Source organism: Apiotrichum porosum, assembly GCF_003942205.1.
Source record: "Apiotrichum porosum strain DSM 27194 chromosome Unknown scaffold_6, whole genome shotgun sequence".
In the NCBI taxonomy this organism is placed as follows: Eukaryota; Fungi; Basidiomycota; class Tremellomycetes; order Trichosporonales; family Trichosporonaceae; genus Apiotrichum; species Apiotrichum porosum.
The window spans coordinates 1055706-1070540 of NW_021167113.1; the positions used below are offsets into that span (position 1 = coordinate 1055706).

General features: G+C 58.3%; 8 protein-coding genes and 1 non-coding gene across 9 annotated transcripts; 6 read left to right on the plus strand and 3 right to left on the minus strand.

The window, feature by feature from the left end:
• Positions 1–143: 143 nt before the first annotated feature.
• Positions 144–1160, plus strand: EHS24_008164 (uncharacterized protein; the record flags this gene model as incomplete). Its single annotated transcript, XM_028623487.1, has 3 exons — positions 144–250; positions 386–539; positions 636–1160. The coding sequence occupies 3 exons, from the start codon at positions 144–146 to the stop codon at positions 1158–1160; spliced, it is 786 nt and encodes a 261-aa protein (XP_028476420.1).
• Positions 1161–1641: 481 nt separating this feature from the next.
• Positions 1642–2887, plus strand: EHS24_008165 (uncharacterized protein; the record flags this gene model as incomplete). The annotated part of the gene is made up of 4 exons (XM_028623488.1): positions 1642–1680; positions 1725–2145; positions 2202–2225; positions 2274–2887. 4 exons carry the CDS (start codon positions 1642–1644, stop codon positions 2885–2887), a joined length of 1098 nt encoding a protein of 365 aa, XP_028476421.1.
• A 262-nt stretch (positions 2888–3149) lies between these two features.
• EHS24_008166 lies at positions 3150–3220 on the minus strand. The gene has a single exon. It is a non-coding gene; the product is annotated as a tRNA-Gly (tRNA).
• A 973-nt stretch (positions 3221–4193) lies between these two features.
• On the plus strand, positions 4194–5528 carry EHS24_008167 (uncharacterized protein; the record flags this gene model as incomplete). The annotated part of the gene is made up of 1 exon (XM_028623489.1): positions 4194–5528. One exon carries the CDS (start codon positions 4194–4196, stop codon positions 5526–5528), a length of 1335 nt encoding a protein of 444 aa, XP_028476422.1.
• An 814-nt stretch (positions 5529–6342) lies between these two features.
• Positions 6343–7458, plus strand: EHS24_008168 (uncharacterized protein; the record flags this gene model as incomplete). The annotated part of the gene is made up of 3 exons (XM_028623490.1): positions 6343–7153; positions 7196–7219; positions 7283–7458. The coding sequence occupies 3 exons, from the start codon at positions 6343–6345 to the stop codon at positions 7456–7458; spliced, it is 1011 nt and encodes a 336-aa protein (XP_028476423.1).
• Positions 7459–7850: 392 nt separating this feature from the next.
• On the minus strand, positions 7851–9665 carry VPS4 (Vacuolar protein sorting-associated protein 4; the record flags this gene model as incomplete). Its single annotated transcript, XM_028623491.1, has 7 exons — positions 7851–8304; positions 8413–8643; positions 8733–9228; positions 9411–9420; positions 9458–9502; positions 9547–9603; positions 9642–9665. The coding sequence occupies 7 exons, from the start codon at positions 9663–9665 to the stop codon at positions 7851–7853; spliced, it is 1317 nt and encodes a 438-aa protein (XP_028476424.1).
• A 242-nt stretch (positions 9666–9907) lies between these two features.
• On the plus strand, positions 9908–11342 carry SPT20 (Transcription factor spt20; the record flags this gene model as incomplete). The annotated part of the gene is made up of 3 exons (XM_028623492.1): positions 9908–10030; positions 10327–10620; positions 10671–11342. 3 exons carry the CDS (start codon positions 9908–9910, stop codon positions 11340–11342), a joined length of 1089 nt encoding a protein of 362 aa, XP_028476425.1.
• Positions 11343–11547: 205 nt separating this feature from the next.
• EHS24_008171 (uncharacterized protein) lies at positions 11548–12859 on the minus strand (the record flags this gene model as incomplete). The annotated part of the gene is made up of 4 exons (XM_028623493.1): positions 11548–11928; positions 11977–12159; positions 12316–12423; positions 12662–12859. 4 exons carry the CDS (start codon positions 12857–12859, stop codon positions 11548–11550), a joined length of 870 nt encoding a protein of 289 aa, XP_028476426.1.
• A 760-nt stretch (positions 12860–13619) lies between these two features.
• EHS24_008172 (uncharacterized protein) lies at positions 13620–14525 on the plus strand (the record flags this gene model as incomplete). The annotated part of the gene is made up of 3 exons (XM_028623494.1): positions 13620–13773; positions 13815–13969; positions 14181–14525. 3 exons carry the CDS (start codon positions 13620–13622, stop codon positions 14523–14525), a joined length of 654 nt encoding a protein of 217 aa, XP_028476427.1.
• Positions 14526–14835: the final 310 nt, after the last annotated feature.

The following is a 14835-nucleotide window of genomic DNA, read 5'->3' on the forward strand; positions in this document are numbered from 1 at the left end:
TCCCCCCGGCTCTCTCTCAGATCCCCAGACGCGATAGACACGTTCGAGGTTCCAGAAAGCACGCGCGCGGCTCTTGTTGTTTCATAAAGCCACAACATCTTCGACTTCCTACACTACAACCACACCCACCCACAGCCGCAACGATGAGCACCCCCGAGTACACCCTTTACGAGCTGGTCTCGCGCGAGGACAACAAGGAGAGCCAGACCGGCCACTCGCCGTATGTGAACAAGACCAAGGCCGACCTTGCGTGAGTACATGCTGGGCAGCAAGCGATGGTATGCAGCAGCGCTCAACCTCGATCGCGGCGGCCATCGCGGCCATCGCGGCCATCACGGGTATCCTCTGCCCTGCTTCGTCTGTACGGCCACTGACGGTCTTGTAGCATCCTCGGCGTGCCCTACAAGTCTGTCCCGCTCACGTTTATTGGTGTCCGCAACAACCTCGCCAGCGACACCAAGAACGACGTGGTGACCGTCCCTACGCTCCAGCTCAGCAGCGGCGAGTACATTACTGATTCGTTCAAGATCGCCGAGTATGTGAGTAGCGCTGGTGGCTCGCACGCTCGACATCGAGCGAGCCTTCTGCTGTATCTACCCCTCCAATGATAGGAGACCCGCTGACATTCACCCCAGCTCCAGAAGCACCACGCTACTGAGGACAAGTCGCTCTTCCCCTCGCCCGACTCGCACGCCTCCATCCGCTTCCTGGACTTTTGGATCGACGGCGACCTCGTGATTGCCATCCGCGAGCTGTTCCGCCCGCTCTTCTGGACGAACCTCGACAAGGCCTCGGCCGACTACTTCCTCGAGTTCAAGTACGGCAACGACCAGGCCCTGCTCGACGACCACCTCGCGACTCTGGGCTCGGTGGAGAAGCTGAACAAGAAGGCCGAGGTGGCCCGCGAGAAGCTCAAGACCCTCGACAGGCTGCTTGCCGAGGCCCCCAACGGCGGCCCCTTCATTCTCGGCACCAAGCCCAGCCACGCCGATGCGAGCCTCTGGGGCTGGTACGCTGCCTCCCAGGTCAACGCGCCCGTGATCAACGAGCTGCTCTGGGAGCACCCGTCGCTTCCCAACGTCGCCAAGTGGGTGGCCGCGGCCAAGGAGGCCACCGGCATCAAGTTCAACTTCCCTCCGGCCAAGATTACGCCCAAGTGAGCAGGATGGCAGCAGGGTAGATGTATAGGTAGTAGAAAAGGTCTAAGAATGGGTCGAGGAGATGCAACGGGTCTTGGCAGCGGGTGTTCCGTTTCGTAACCTTGCACTGTCGTCGCTCACCACCGTAGTAGATGGTGTCAGTGGACACTGGTGACTGACTGACTTTTACTTTCACCCACTCTCATACTCACAAACACCAGTGTACATTCAACAAACCTATGCACGAGTGTCATGTTTGAGGGTGTTTGGCGTGAAGAGCATGAAGAGTGACAATAGTAACGTGTCCCGTAGACGCCGCGGTGGAGGACTGGTGCCACTGAAGGAAAGACGACCCATGCCGCTAGAAACGTCTTCCCTCGTCCATCACCCATCTTCCTTCCTCACGTTCACCCATCTTGACATCCTCTCCACCTAATCCACACCTACCCCTTTAACTCCTAACTTATTGTGACCGTTTCCAACATCTCCCGTACTGGCCAAGATGGGCGAGCCCATGGATATCGATCTGAGCATTGACGAAGTGAGTCTACTCCCCTCCCCCTTTCACTGACGTCCCCAAAGCAGCGCATGGCACGCTTCGACCAATGGATGAACCGCCCCGTCTTCACTCCTCTCCCCCGTGCACCAACTCCCCCCAGTCAGAGATGGCCTCTCAGCATCTCCAACAAGCGCCTTCCAAACTGGGACGCAGAGGAAGACACCCAAGCCAGTTCGAGCACCAACGGCTGGGGCTCACCTGCTAAGCCGCCCCGTTCAGTGCGCACCTTCGGCAGTCGCCTGGCCCAGGCAACACCCACCGGGTCCAAGTATGTCGAGGACCCCAGCCATGTCCTTCTTATCCTCCCCGTACCCCGCGACGTCACCCCGACCGCCATTCAACAGTACTTCATAGGCCGGGTTGGTCCTGTGAGCGCCGTCAAGTTGGACGACGGAGTGGCTACCATCTGGTTCAGACGTGCAGACGCATGGCGAGCGTGCGGCATGAGTAAGTCGAGCCGCTACCCCTTCAACTGGATTTCGAACTGTACGCTGACAATACAGTGAAGAACTATGCTCTCGATGGTCGTGAGTCGAGGTGTTGCCAGATCGAAGAATCGTGCTGACCTCGCGCAGGCAAGCTATGTGCCTTTGTGGTACCCCCACTCCCTGGCGAAGATTCTGCACCACCATCGTGGGTCCGAGTCGCCGCATCCACAGAGCCCTCCTCCATGACACACTCCGCATGGCCTACGCCCGCCACCACTCCTTTGGCGTCACCCACCAGAGTTCAGACTCCAGCTCAACCTGCGCGCGGAGCGCCACAGTCCAACCCCAAGGCCACTGCCAAGCCAGCGCCGTTGCCTTCGCGCCCGTGGCACCCCCAGGGTGTGCCCAAAGGATCCGCCAACAATGGCGGTGGTCGCAGCGCCAGCACCACGTCCCGAAACTCTCGCACAAACCGCAAGCGAGGCGCTGGAAACTGGACCGCTACACAGCCTCCACCACCCAAGGCCTCGGGACTGGCAGGCTCGTCCAAACGCACGGCGCCAACCTCCGGCAACAATGCCGCAGCCAACCGGGCGTCTTGGCAAGCTCCAGCCGAGTCAGAGGCAGATTCACCCAGCGAGGCAGCCAGAAGGGAAGAGCGTCGAAGGCGCGGCAGTGGCCAGGTCGCCAAGATGGCGGGTCTCATGCGCTCCGTTGCTGCTGACAACCAGAAGCGTGACGCGCAGCGTGGCTCGCGTTAAATCGAAAATTGACAAATTGTGTAATGAGCGTGGTCACTGGATAGGGGACAGTGATGGTAGTTTGAGAGAAAGAGAGATATGTTTGTACGAGTAATACTACTAATAGGAGTAGTCCACATAGCCTGGCAACCCATGAGACACCTGTATCCTTCACGCGGACGAGAGACCGCAGATCCGCAGACCGCCCTCCAACTCTTTCCTAGCTCCTCCCTTGAGCCCAGACCAAAAGAGAACGCCCAAGTCCCATGCAGACTAGAGCAGATACACCGTAAGGGAGTCGAACCCCTGCCGCGTCGATGGCAACGACGCATGATACCGTTTCACCAACGGTGTTGTGATGTTTGTTGACAGAGAAGATGGAGCGCGTTCGGACACGGATTTTTCGATGGCGATTATTCCGCCCATGGCTACCCGAGTGAGGTGGAAGCTGCCTGTCTGCATGCACACGCATGGTCAGAAAACGTTGTATTAAACTTGAACAATGCTGAGGTTACGAGACGCAGGAGGAGAGAGGAAACAGCGGTCCCATCAGATCGAGCGGAGAAGGAAACGAGTCATTTTTGACGATTTACGCCGGGTTTTGCAGGAGCCACCCACTGGCTACTCTGACGAAAGTGCTGTCCTGCACACGGCGCACAGTGGGAAGCATCTGCAAGAACACCTGTATAGATGTCACCTCAGCCACCGTGTCTTATCTAGGACCCCACTGTCAGCCAGCTGTTGGACCATCCTCCCAACTCCCTAGTTGGACCTTATGTCACAGTTCCTTGTTTGGTGCGGCTGTGTGAGGAGAGAGTTTAGGTTAAGTAAAGTCGCAACGCTTCGTATTAGACACCCCCTCAACAAGGAAGTGTGCTACCATGACTCTGATATGGCCACGAACAACTGTATGTCGATCAGCAACAAACAAGGTTGGTCCTCACGGTGACATGAGTTGACGTTGTTCACAGTGAGGCAGCTTAAAGATAGGGCCGGTATCCGGTCTTAGTCCAATGCATGAGTACTGAAGCGAAGGTTGCAGTTCTTTGATTCACCTCAGCAGCCATGTAGGCCGTGGTTAGGCAGCTGAGAGACAAAGAAGCCTACAAGAGGAGATGATATGAACGGAACCAAAAATGGCCATTCGCCACTCGCAGCTGACGATCGCCACCACAGTGTGGGTGACGGTGTTGTTGTTTCCTTCCCTCCCACACACTTTCCTCGACTTTTCCGTCTCCCACTGCTCCATCCATGTGCGTCCATCGACACAGTATCATCCCAACCTAACATGCCCACAGACGCCTTCTTGTGACCCCGACTCGCATCCATGGGGTCCCGCAGCTCCGTTGGGGAGTCAAACGCGCATGACTGGCGCTCGCCGGCCCCCGTACCACGTCTTCCACCGACACCGTATCCCGACTGCCCCTCACCACTGGTCCACAGGAGCCCATTCTCTAGAAGACCAATCACCCCCCCACTGCCCAGGTCGCTCCTGTACTCGGGGACACCCACGCCGACTTTGAAGACAACTGCTTCGGCAACGAAGGCCGCCATGTTGGTGGACCGCGACCTCTCCACAGAGTTTACAGCAAAGAAGAAGGTGACGTCTAGCAACTCTGTGGAGATGGGACCAGTGTCGAGATGGCCGTTGTCCTCTTCGAAGACGACTCCGATGGCCAAACCTGTGGCACCTGTAGCCGGCACCAACGCTTCTACCTCCTCGATCACCAGAGCTTCAACAACGAATGGGATGGCCGACAACTCCACCGATGTTGCACCCAAAAAGAAAGTCACGTCCAGCAATACAGTGGAGATGGGCCGAGTTTCAAGATGGCCTATGGCTCTCCCACAGACGACAGCACCTGCCAAAGTTGTGCCACCCACTATCACCGCCGACGCTGCAGCATCTGTGGCAAAAACAAACCTAAACAAGAAGAAGGGACAGGACAAGAGCGGCAAGACAAAGAAAGGCAAGAAGAAGACGGAAACGGCAAAGGCCAAGCCACTGCCTAACGTCAGAGCAACTGGGTGCAATACAGTCCAACCCCTCGACAAGTCTCGCCGTGCTGGACAGCCGACCCGCTCACACCCGTACACCCACGACCGTTCTCAAGGCAGCTTGTCGATGGACAGCTGTGTCCGGGCACCCTCCACATCGCGCATCGCCACTCTCAGCTCAGATCCCGACCTAGGTTACGCCAGGCAAGGGTATCTCCAGGATCAGCAAGTTCAGAACAACTACAATGCCCAGCTTAACGCATATTCTCAATACCCTTCCATGTCGGACGGGTATTCTGACCTTGTCGGACCACCCCAGTCCAATGCGCCATCTTGGTACTCGGGGCATGGGGGGTCGACCTCCCAAGTTGGGGCCTACGCCTATTCGCACAGGTCATCTCAAGACGGTGGATATCAGGGTGGATATCAGCAAGGATATCACCCGACCAACCCATCCAATAGGCTGCCTGGTTGGGTACCGCCGCCTCACTGGAACTTTGATCGCCACTTCCCTTCGCAGCATCTCCACACGGGCGACGAGCGCACTGCCGTTGTCGGTCCAGTCCCTTTTGTTCGTCCGCCAAATTGGACCATCGGAGGATATCAAGAAGGACAAGGGGGGCGCGAGTCTGGTCTTAGAAGGCGCCCATGGGGAAATCATTAGAAGTCTCTGTGAGTCTGTCAGTATTCATCAGTGCCGAAAAGCTTACGGAAGTTCACAAGCGGTGGTTGATGATGTGATGATGATTGTCGCCTCTCGGTCGTGCGGCGTCCTGACCATAACAAGCACAGGACCCAAAGGCCTCCTCTTCCCTCCTGATGTGATTCGAGATATGTCCTTTTCCTCTGTATCATAGCATGCATGTACAGGTTTGGTATGAGCGTGTGTTGGTTGTTGCGTTGTCTGGTGATGAACCGGCTGGGTGCAGGCTGCGGAACCAAACAAGACAGCCAAACATTCTGGATTACGCGACTGATATTTCTCTCCGCCACGAGCAGTCGTTTCACACCGTCTACTTTCACACCTTCCCCCTATCCCATTGTTTTCTTCTTGTGCGTCCATCCAAACGACATCTCATCTAACTGCCACGCAGCCCTCTTCCTGGAGGCCCCGCTCAACGTTCTATTTCCGCGCCTTCCTTCCGCATCAAATCCAAGTCCTACCCACGCGTTGTGAGGGCCCACGCTCTTCTTTGAAGGACAACTGGGAGGCAAAGATGTCCCAAAACGATTGGCGCTCGCCAAGTCCCTGCTCCTCGCCGTTCCCGTTTGCCCTTGATTCGCGAGAGGCATCGTTCGACCTGACCCCGGTCTCAACGCGCCCCAGCAGCCCCATCACTCGTCCAGTCACCCCAACTGGTGCTGGAAGCGTCGTTTCCTTGGCCAGCCGCCTGGTTCTTACGGACGAACCTCACGGTCCTACGCCGGCGTCCACTGCGTTCACGCTAAACTCGATCATCACCCCGGCGACGTCAGTGATGCCCCAACCCATTGCCTTGGCGGATCGCATGAGCGTGCCCAGGCCACACAAGGTCAAGGTCAAGGGACGCGGTCGCGCGCCAGCAGCAAAATCCCCCAACATGGCAGGCAACCTGAACGCGCCTGCCGTTCGTCCAAAGTGGTCGACTCGTGGGTGGAAGCCGTACGTGGCAGTCCGTCCCAAGGACCGTGTCGCCAGTGTTGCCAGTCCCAGTACCAAGCGCCTACCCTTCGCCAGGGCCTGGGATGAATACTACCGCGCAACCAGGTCGGAGCGTTCCAACGACTACGACCGGGACCGCTACTCTGATGACCACCGCGGTTATGAGGAGTCCCACAAACGCACTCCAGGTGGCCAGCATGACCCATCTGGCCAGCGCGGTTCGCCATCTCGACCTAACGACAACATCAGCCGCAGCCCTCCGTCTCCCAGCTACCCCCGCCGCACGAGCCCCCCCTCACCGTCCTGCCGCCACCAAGGTGTCCACAGTCCAGACCGTAGCTCTGAATACCCAAGGAAACACCCACGCTCCTACGAGAATGAGTACACCCCTTGGTCTCTTCCTGCCAGCTGGGCCGCTCGTCGCCCACTGGAGAGCCGCCTCACCGACCAATACTCCCCCCCTCGGAACTTGGTCACGCGCGACGAGCGTACGGTAATCGTCGGTCCTCTCCCCCGCGACGTTCGCCCTGAGGACGTCGTCAGGCTCATGGTCTGTGGAGTTGGCCCTGTCAGAAGTGTCAAGATGGAGGGCGACATGGCAATTATTGTCTTTGAAGAGGGCGATGCCGAGCGGGCAAAGGAGCGTTGTGAGTCCACCTTGAATGTTTGCGACAGATGCTAATTGCCAGTCCACAACAAGGTCGTCGACCAACGTGAGTACAGCACAATAATTGGCCGATCAATTTTCGCCACTGAAGCACGCTGACACTGTATAGGCTACCGCCTCTCCGTCGTCTCCTTGCCGGACTACGAGCGCGCCCAAAGGACGCCAACGAAGCGCCGATACAGCCCATCCCCGCCGCGTTCCCCTCCGACGCCTCGCCCTAGGGCCGTGTGGTCGCCGTACACTCCTCGCCGTAACCGTTCCGACGCCATGCTCGTCGATGACTGAGAACGAGGTAGCAATGAGTCGAATGCGAGGGACCATGTGGACAAGAAGAGAAGCACACCGAAGAGTCAAGCAGAAGAGTCAAGCAGAAGAGTCAAGCAGAAGGAGTCAAGCAAAAGAGTCGCCAAGTCACGTCGTCAGAATGTCAACAGAGTGTTGCCCCCGACACCTGGATTCAGTCCTCTCACGTTTTTGTATTCCCAACCCACCAACAAGTACAGTGTCGTCACGTGCCCTTCCCATGTGTCTACTATACCATGCATGTACCTGTACTCGTCCTAGTCCTAGTTGCCTTCTCCACCTGTCGAAAGTCATCAGTCTTCGTTCCCCTTACGCAGTCAAATCGCCCAGGGTCGGGTATCATTGTTGGTTTTTTGTTTTCCGTAAAACACGAGTTACGATGCCTCACCACTCTCGTCTGTAAACGCAATGTGCTTCTGGATATCGGCTTGCGAGACAGTTGGCCTGTTGATCTGGACGGCGCGCTCAAAGTCGTCGACGGTAAGCAAGGGCTCGAGCAGCTGCGAGCTCTCGACGTCGTTCCATGTCTTCTCCTCTGCGCCGTCGGCGCCGGGCGAGCAAGGGGTGAGCTTGGTGACCGCGTTTCCGTCGTCGTCGTTGACGGTGACCTCGCGGAAGTGTGTGGCGGACAGGACCTTGCGGACGGGCTGCATGAGGGCGTCGCGCACAATGACGGCAATGTCGGAACCAGAGTAGCCCTCGGTCAGCTTCGCGAGGTGGCGGAAGTCGGCTGGCGAGAGCTGGTGCGGGGTCGTGCCGACGTTGAGCTCAAACATTTTCCGGCGAGCCTCGAGCTCGGGGAGAGGGATGTAGATGCGCTTCTCGAATCTGCCCGTTAGTGAGTATATCGCGGGTAGCCAGACGTTGTGGGGACGAAGTACGGCTCAGTGGGTGGGGATTCTCGAGCCGCTGCGCCGCTGCCTCTCTGTCACTCACCGTCGCTTGATGGCAGGGTCCAGTTGCCATGGGATGTTGGTCGCGCCGAGGACCAGCACCCCCGTGTCGTCGTTGCCCACACCGTTGATCTGGACGAGGAACTCGGTCTTGATACGGCGCGAGGCCTCAGACTCGCCCTCGCCACGGGTACCGGTAAGCGAGTCAATCTCGTCGATGAAGATGATAGAGGGCTTCTGTTCGCGCGCCATTTGGAAGAGCTGCTTGACGAGACTGGGGAGTCAGTGGAACCCAGAGAATGAGAGCTCGCGGAAGCTGAACGATGCCTGGCCACACAGCTTCCCCGCCGACCTTGTACTCACCGTTCCGATTCTCCCATCCACTTGCTGACGAGGTCCGACGACGAAACGGAGAAGAAGGTGCTCTTGGCCTCGGTCGCCACCGCCTTGGCCAGGAAACTCTTACCGGTACCGGGAGGTCCGTAGAGGAGGATACCGCGCCAAGGGGTACGCTTGCCGGTGAAGAGCTGGGGGAACTTGATAGGGAGAATGACGGCCTCCTTGAGGGCCTCTTTAGCCTGCGCAAGGCCAGCCACATCGTCCCACTGGACATTGGGCGACTCGGTGACGATCGCACCGGCAAGAGCACCGCGGAGCTTCTTGATCTCGGGGTCGTCCTCATCCTTGCCGCCCACGCTGGGTCCACCGGCCGCACTGCCTCCTCCTCCTTCGGCGCCCACTTTGCTTCGAGACCGTTTTTCTTCGCTCTTGGCAATGTGCTCCTTGAGCTTCTCGGCACGGTCCAAATATTCGGTGAACTTCTTGCGGATGAGCTCCTTGAGCTTGTCGTTCTTCTCATCTGAGGCGTCAGTCAAGTTTCCAGGTGTGTGGGGAGAGCGAGGGACTGGGTGGTATATGGTCCTGGGGCCTGGTGCTCTAACTGGTGACCCAGCAGGCATACTCTTCGGCACCTTCCTCGCGAGCCCAGCGGCCCTCGCGCGACCATCACGGCTTGTCGGCGTCCACCAACTGATAACGCACATTTCATCGCCTGCCGTCAGTCCTGTTCCAAATATATGGGCACTCACCATCATAAAGTAGTCGAGAGCATCCTGGTAGAGCTTGTATGCCTCCTGTGCAAGGTTAGCCCGCTGTCTCGGAGAACATGTGGACCCACGGCATAGTTCTGTTTGACGTCCTCGTCAATGGCCTTCTGGACGATGGCGATTGCCTTCTGTTTCTGTCAGCTTCAATCAGGGTCGTGAAGCTCACGTCGAGGAAGTTGGAGTTGGACATGGTGCCCGTGCGAGTGCGAGGCAGTGGGCGATGGTGTTTGTGGAGAGATGGGTATCTAGTTGTTGTTCGGGGCCAACGAAGCGTCATCGGAGACGCCCCGCCGCCGCCGTTCATTGCATTTTGCTTCCGTCGCCTTCCCTTTCCATCCGAACGCGCACACAGGGTGGTGGACCTCCATCATTCCACCTTTCTTTCATCACTCACCCAACGACTCCTACCCGGCACAGCGCGCATCCACCACCATGGCAAGCGCGTCCGGGTACAACTACCACCGCTTCGCGCGTGCAGTCCTCAAAAAAGCCCGCAAGTGGGAGCCATCCCTCAGCATCCAGCTTTACCCCACCCACTGGCGTTTTGAGAACAGTGTGAGTGTCACCTTCCAGTCCGGCCCGGCTTTTCCGTCCATACCCGAGGTCGCAATCATGTGCAAGAGTGGCGAGGCGGCTCGTTGGCAAGGGTCGGCAGACATTGGTCAAGCACGATCAGCTCTGCGTTGTGCTCGGTGCTAGCTTGCAGCTAGCAGCTGGCAGGTTGCCTTGCTCGCTGTCTTCCACCTGGCCATCGGCTCTGTCCGGCCGCCACGATTGCTGCTGGAACCCTCGCGCCCTAACCCATGGACGATACCAGTCGAAGTGACAATCTACTGACACTCGGCTCACAGGAAATCAACTTTCTCTACGATGGACCCATGAAGCCGTTCCTCCTGGCGCTTCGCGCGCAGGTCATCCCCGCCGCGCTCATCCCTTTCCTGTATGACATTCGTCCGCCAGTCTCGTTTGTCGATGGGTGTCTAGTAGTGGAACTACAAGATTTCCGCAAAGTGCCAGAAGTTCGGAGCAGGGTGGTCATGCGCCCTGCACCCGAGACCTTACCGATGACGATCGACATCATGCTCGCGCGACGACATGAGAACTGGGAGGACAACAGTGTGCTGGAACTCGAGTCGAGGATTATGGTGAGTTGGCTACGTTGATTTTGAGACTGGATCTTAGCTGACATCCACAGGCTGCAACGTCTGCGCCTCTATATCTCGGCACCTCGATTCTTGCGACCCGCAACGCCGCGCTCTCACTCGCGCTTACGGCGCCGGCAGAACCCAACATGGCTGCGGACGGCACAACTCGCCCTGCCCTCACGAATGGCGAGGAGGAAGTCAACGAGTTCGAGTCCATGCGCAAGCTCATGGGTACGGGTACACGTTCGGGTGGCGCGTTCCAGCCCAACTGGTCCATTTTACGGCTCAAGGAGCGACTCGCCGCCCACGCAAAGCAAAAGGAAGCCGAGGCAGCCGCCCGCGCTGCAGGAGCTCGTGCTGGTGGCCCTCAAGCCGGTGCAGACGGTAACGCTGCTGCCGCTGCCAACCCCGCCGCCGCCGCTGCAGCTGTCGCCGCAGGAGCAAGTGTCGCTCCAGCCCCCGGTACCGCTGCGGCTGCGGCTGCAGCGCCGGCTACCGAGGAGAAGAAGAAGAGCAAGAAGAAGCGTCCTGCTCCAGCCGCCGATACCGCTACCGAGGATCCACCCAAGCCGAGTAAGAAGAAGAAGGCAAGCGCGGCTGCGGCCGCTGCTGCTGCTGCTGCCAAAGCTGAGGAGGAGGAGAAGGAGAAGGAGAAGCCCAAGAAGAAGGACGCGCCAAAGAAGAAGAAGGCTGCGCCGAAAAAGGACAAAGAGGCCAAGTGAGCCAGATTCGTTGTTCTTAGTCGTGGCTGGTGCAACAGTTGGACATGTGTAGACCGCTTGCTATATAATCTGTTGTACGCATGTATCACTCTATCTATTATTCGTTTAACAAGTGAACTACAACTACATGTGTGGTTTGACAACACGTCACAAAACAGGTCTCCGGCCAACTCTCTCCCGAAGGTCTCGACTGAATTCCCAACGCCTACTGCTTACTTTCTCGCCGCTGCTTTTTGACCTCAACCAAATTCCTCACAAAGGCCACCACCTTCTCCACGGCCGCTGCATCGCTCTCCGTCGGCTCGGCGCGGGCGTAACGCGCTCGGTCAACAATGGACGCGTACGATGCCACAAAGATGCGCAATGGGTTGGGTTTGCCTCTGTCGTTGGGGTCGGCCAGAGCGTCGGCGGCATCGACTAGGGCGGTGGTGTTGAGGGGTGGAGCTTTGGATTTGGGTGCGAGGATCTCGCCTGGAGAGTCAGTATGGGGTTGGAAGAAATGCTGGGCCGAGGGCAGAGAGACAACGTCCAGGTAGTCGACTGCTGATCCGGGATGTCCCTCAGCAGACCTGGCTTGCCGACCCCCCTTCAAAAGTCCACAAAACAGGACACATGTGCCCTAACCTCCACGCACTGCCTTGCAGGCGAACGACTCACGCATCTCGGGTACAGTGCCCAGAATGTATGTGCGAAAGTGCACGCCGCCCCACTTGGTCCCCAGTCGACCCCAGCCTTCCTGGGCGGCTGCCGTCGCCTGTGAGATATACGCCACGACGGATGTGCGAGAGTACTCTGTGGCAATGTGGTTTGCAACTTTCTGCAAGGCGTCAGTTGACGTTGTGCGTTATCGTGCTGTGGCCGCTGCGTCAGGTGTTGCGCACAGCGAAAACACGAGGGCAGCCTGTCCGCCAGTCCGTCCGCCAGACATGTCCCATTGCCCTCCGCTTCCAATCGTGGAGCCTCTCCGACTCACCTTTGGCAAGTCAACTTGCTTGATCGGCATGTAGGGCTTTGGCATTGTGCGAAGAATCAACTTGACCGAGACGACACGCGACCACATGTGAATGATCGAGATCATACCCTGGTACGTTAGCTAGATGCATTGCAATGTAATCGTGCTGCCGGCCGGCTGCACTGTGATGTTGTTGCGAGAAAGGAGCACCGCTGATGTTGTTGTCCACAACAGCGGACACGGACCAGGCCGTAACACTCAGGGGCTTTTGTCCCGCCCCAACCTCACGCGATGCGATGCTCGCCACCATCAAGAGCCAGTCGTGTGCCGACACAGACAGTACCGTTTCTCCAGAGCTGTTACTCACCAGTGCAACGTATGCCGCGATAAGGGCGAACATATTCCATCGCCTTTGGTGGTCGGTGCGCCATGCCTGCTCGCCCAGTCCCCACGCCGAGCCGACGAGGAGCGCGGCCAAGAGAAGGAGGAACACTGTGAACGAGGCATGGTAGAGGGCCGACGTGAGGCGGCGGCGGCGCGAGCGCTGCTGTGTGGCCGCACGCATGCCGCGTGTGAACCGTGGGGGTGGTGTTGGACTAGTATGAGAAGAGGAGATGTGGGAGAAGGAACTGAAAGGCAGACATGCACACAACGGCCTCGACCGATGGGGCAACTCGCGTCATACTCGGTTTGTTGTGGAGGTGATTAGCCGGGCTGGACCTCAATAGCAAACGGTGTTAATAAAAATAAGACACATTTAAAATATTGCCACGTGGACATCACATGGTCATGTATTGCCGCGGAAATGTCCGTGGTGGCAGATCTGTTGGGCGTGGGGCCAGGTCCCGGCTCGACTGGTCGACTTTCGCCGCCCAACTTTCAGCAGAAACCACTAAACCCACATCCTCCACACCAACACAGGCAGTGAGCACGGCTCCTCCTTCGAATACCACACGCATCGACAGCCCCGGACGGCTCACTTATCTCGGCACCCCGATTTTCCCCTCGGTCCCGTCTCTATTCCCTCTTCCCTTCCACCCTTTCCGTCCTCTTTAGAAATCTAAGCAACATGGTGAGTGGCCTTTGTTGTCAAACATCACTGCGGCGGCAGTAGGAGTGTGCCGCGCCGTGCGGCTGGCAATGAGAGTAAACACAGCCACTAACGCTCAGTCTTCACCAAAAGCCTTTGTCGAGCTCGTCGTCAGCGGTGTCCGGATCTTCGGCAGGGCGACCGCCGCCGCAGGGAGGCAGATGGCTAAGAGTGAGTCGGTGTACGCAAGGGCAAGAGAGAGAGGAGGGTACGAGAGACGAATACCGCCGCTTCCATGTTCCACATTGCCGCTCGTGGTCGTTCGTTGAGGCAGGACAACAAGGACTACATGCTGGCAGCGGCGTCCCGCCCGGTCGCCAAAGCAGCTGGTACTTCGGCAGCACCTCCGACTTCGGCTATTCCTGCACTCCTACTCCTCTCTGTCCTCAGTCTTTCACCTACTGCTCTGTGACCTCGCTGACGCTCCCAGACGCCCGCCACAAGCCCGAGGGTGCTCCCGACGCGCGTCCTGTTGGCAGCGGCTCGTCCAAGTCGCAGATCACCAACCAGCTGGCTATGAGTCTGGAGGAGGCCCACCTGATTCTGAACGTGAAGAAGGAGGCATCTATGGAGGCGATTCTGGAGGTGAGTTGCTGCTTCATGGTGATCTGGGTAGACTGCAGAGACGAAAACATTCCCCGCCCGATCCCTTCCGTCTCTGGACGGAGATCGGCGGAATGGTTTGCTTGCCGAGACGGTCGGCATATACTACAACGATTCGTCGGTGGAGGGATCAGCGTTCTGTTATTGTCCCTGCCATACCCTCACCCTGCCGTGCTTCGACTAACGATCCCAGAACTATGAGCGCATCTTCAAGGCCAACGGTGCTCCTGCCGCCCCCAAGGAGCCTCCTGCGACCACTCCTGCCGCACCGGCAGCACGTGGAGCCAAGAAGGCGAGGAAGGGCCCCACCCACAGCCACTACCTTCAGTCCAAGGTGTACCGCGCATTGGAACGTATCAAGGCCGAGCGCGCCGACGAGATTTCTGCTCTCACCTCCGAGGGTGCCGCCGCGGAGGGTGCTGCCGCTGCCGAGGGTGCTGCTGCTGCCGAGGGTGCTGCTGCTGCCGAGGGCGCCGCCGCAGAGGGCGCGGCCAAGGCAGAGGGTGCCCAGGCGGGCAAGGAGGGCAAGGCCCAGTAGAGTTATCGTTGACGTCGGTGACACATAGATCATCGTGTTGCATTCATGCATTAGCATTCCCATCTCACCGACGTCGAAAACATAGGTTTCCTGCGGTGCCTGCGGCTTGGGAAGGCTTTGGCCCAGGCCGGCGTGTGGCCAGGACAAAAAGATTGCCTCGAGCCAAGAACTGTAGCCACAGTGGTTTCCAAGCGGCAACGACCACCAAGCACGGTGGTACGCACACTGCACAGCCCAGTTCTGCGCACATGTCTGGGAAATCTGAGGATCTGAAGGCAAAGAACGGGCCATTGTTGTGAGGTCATGGGCG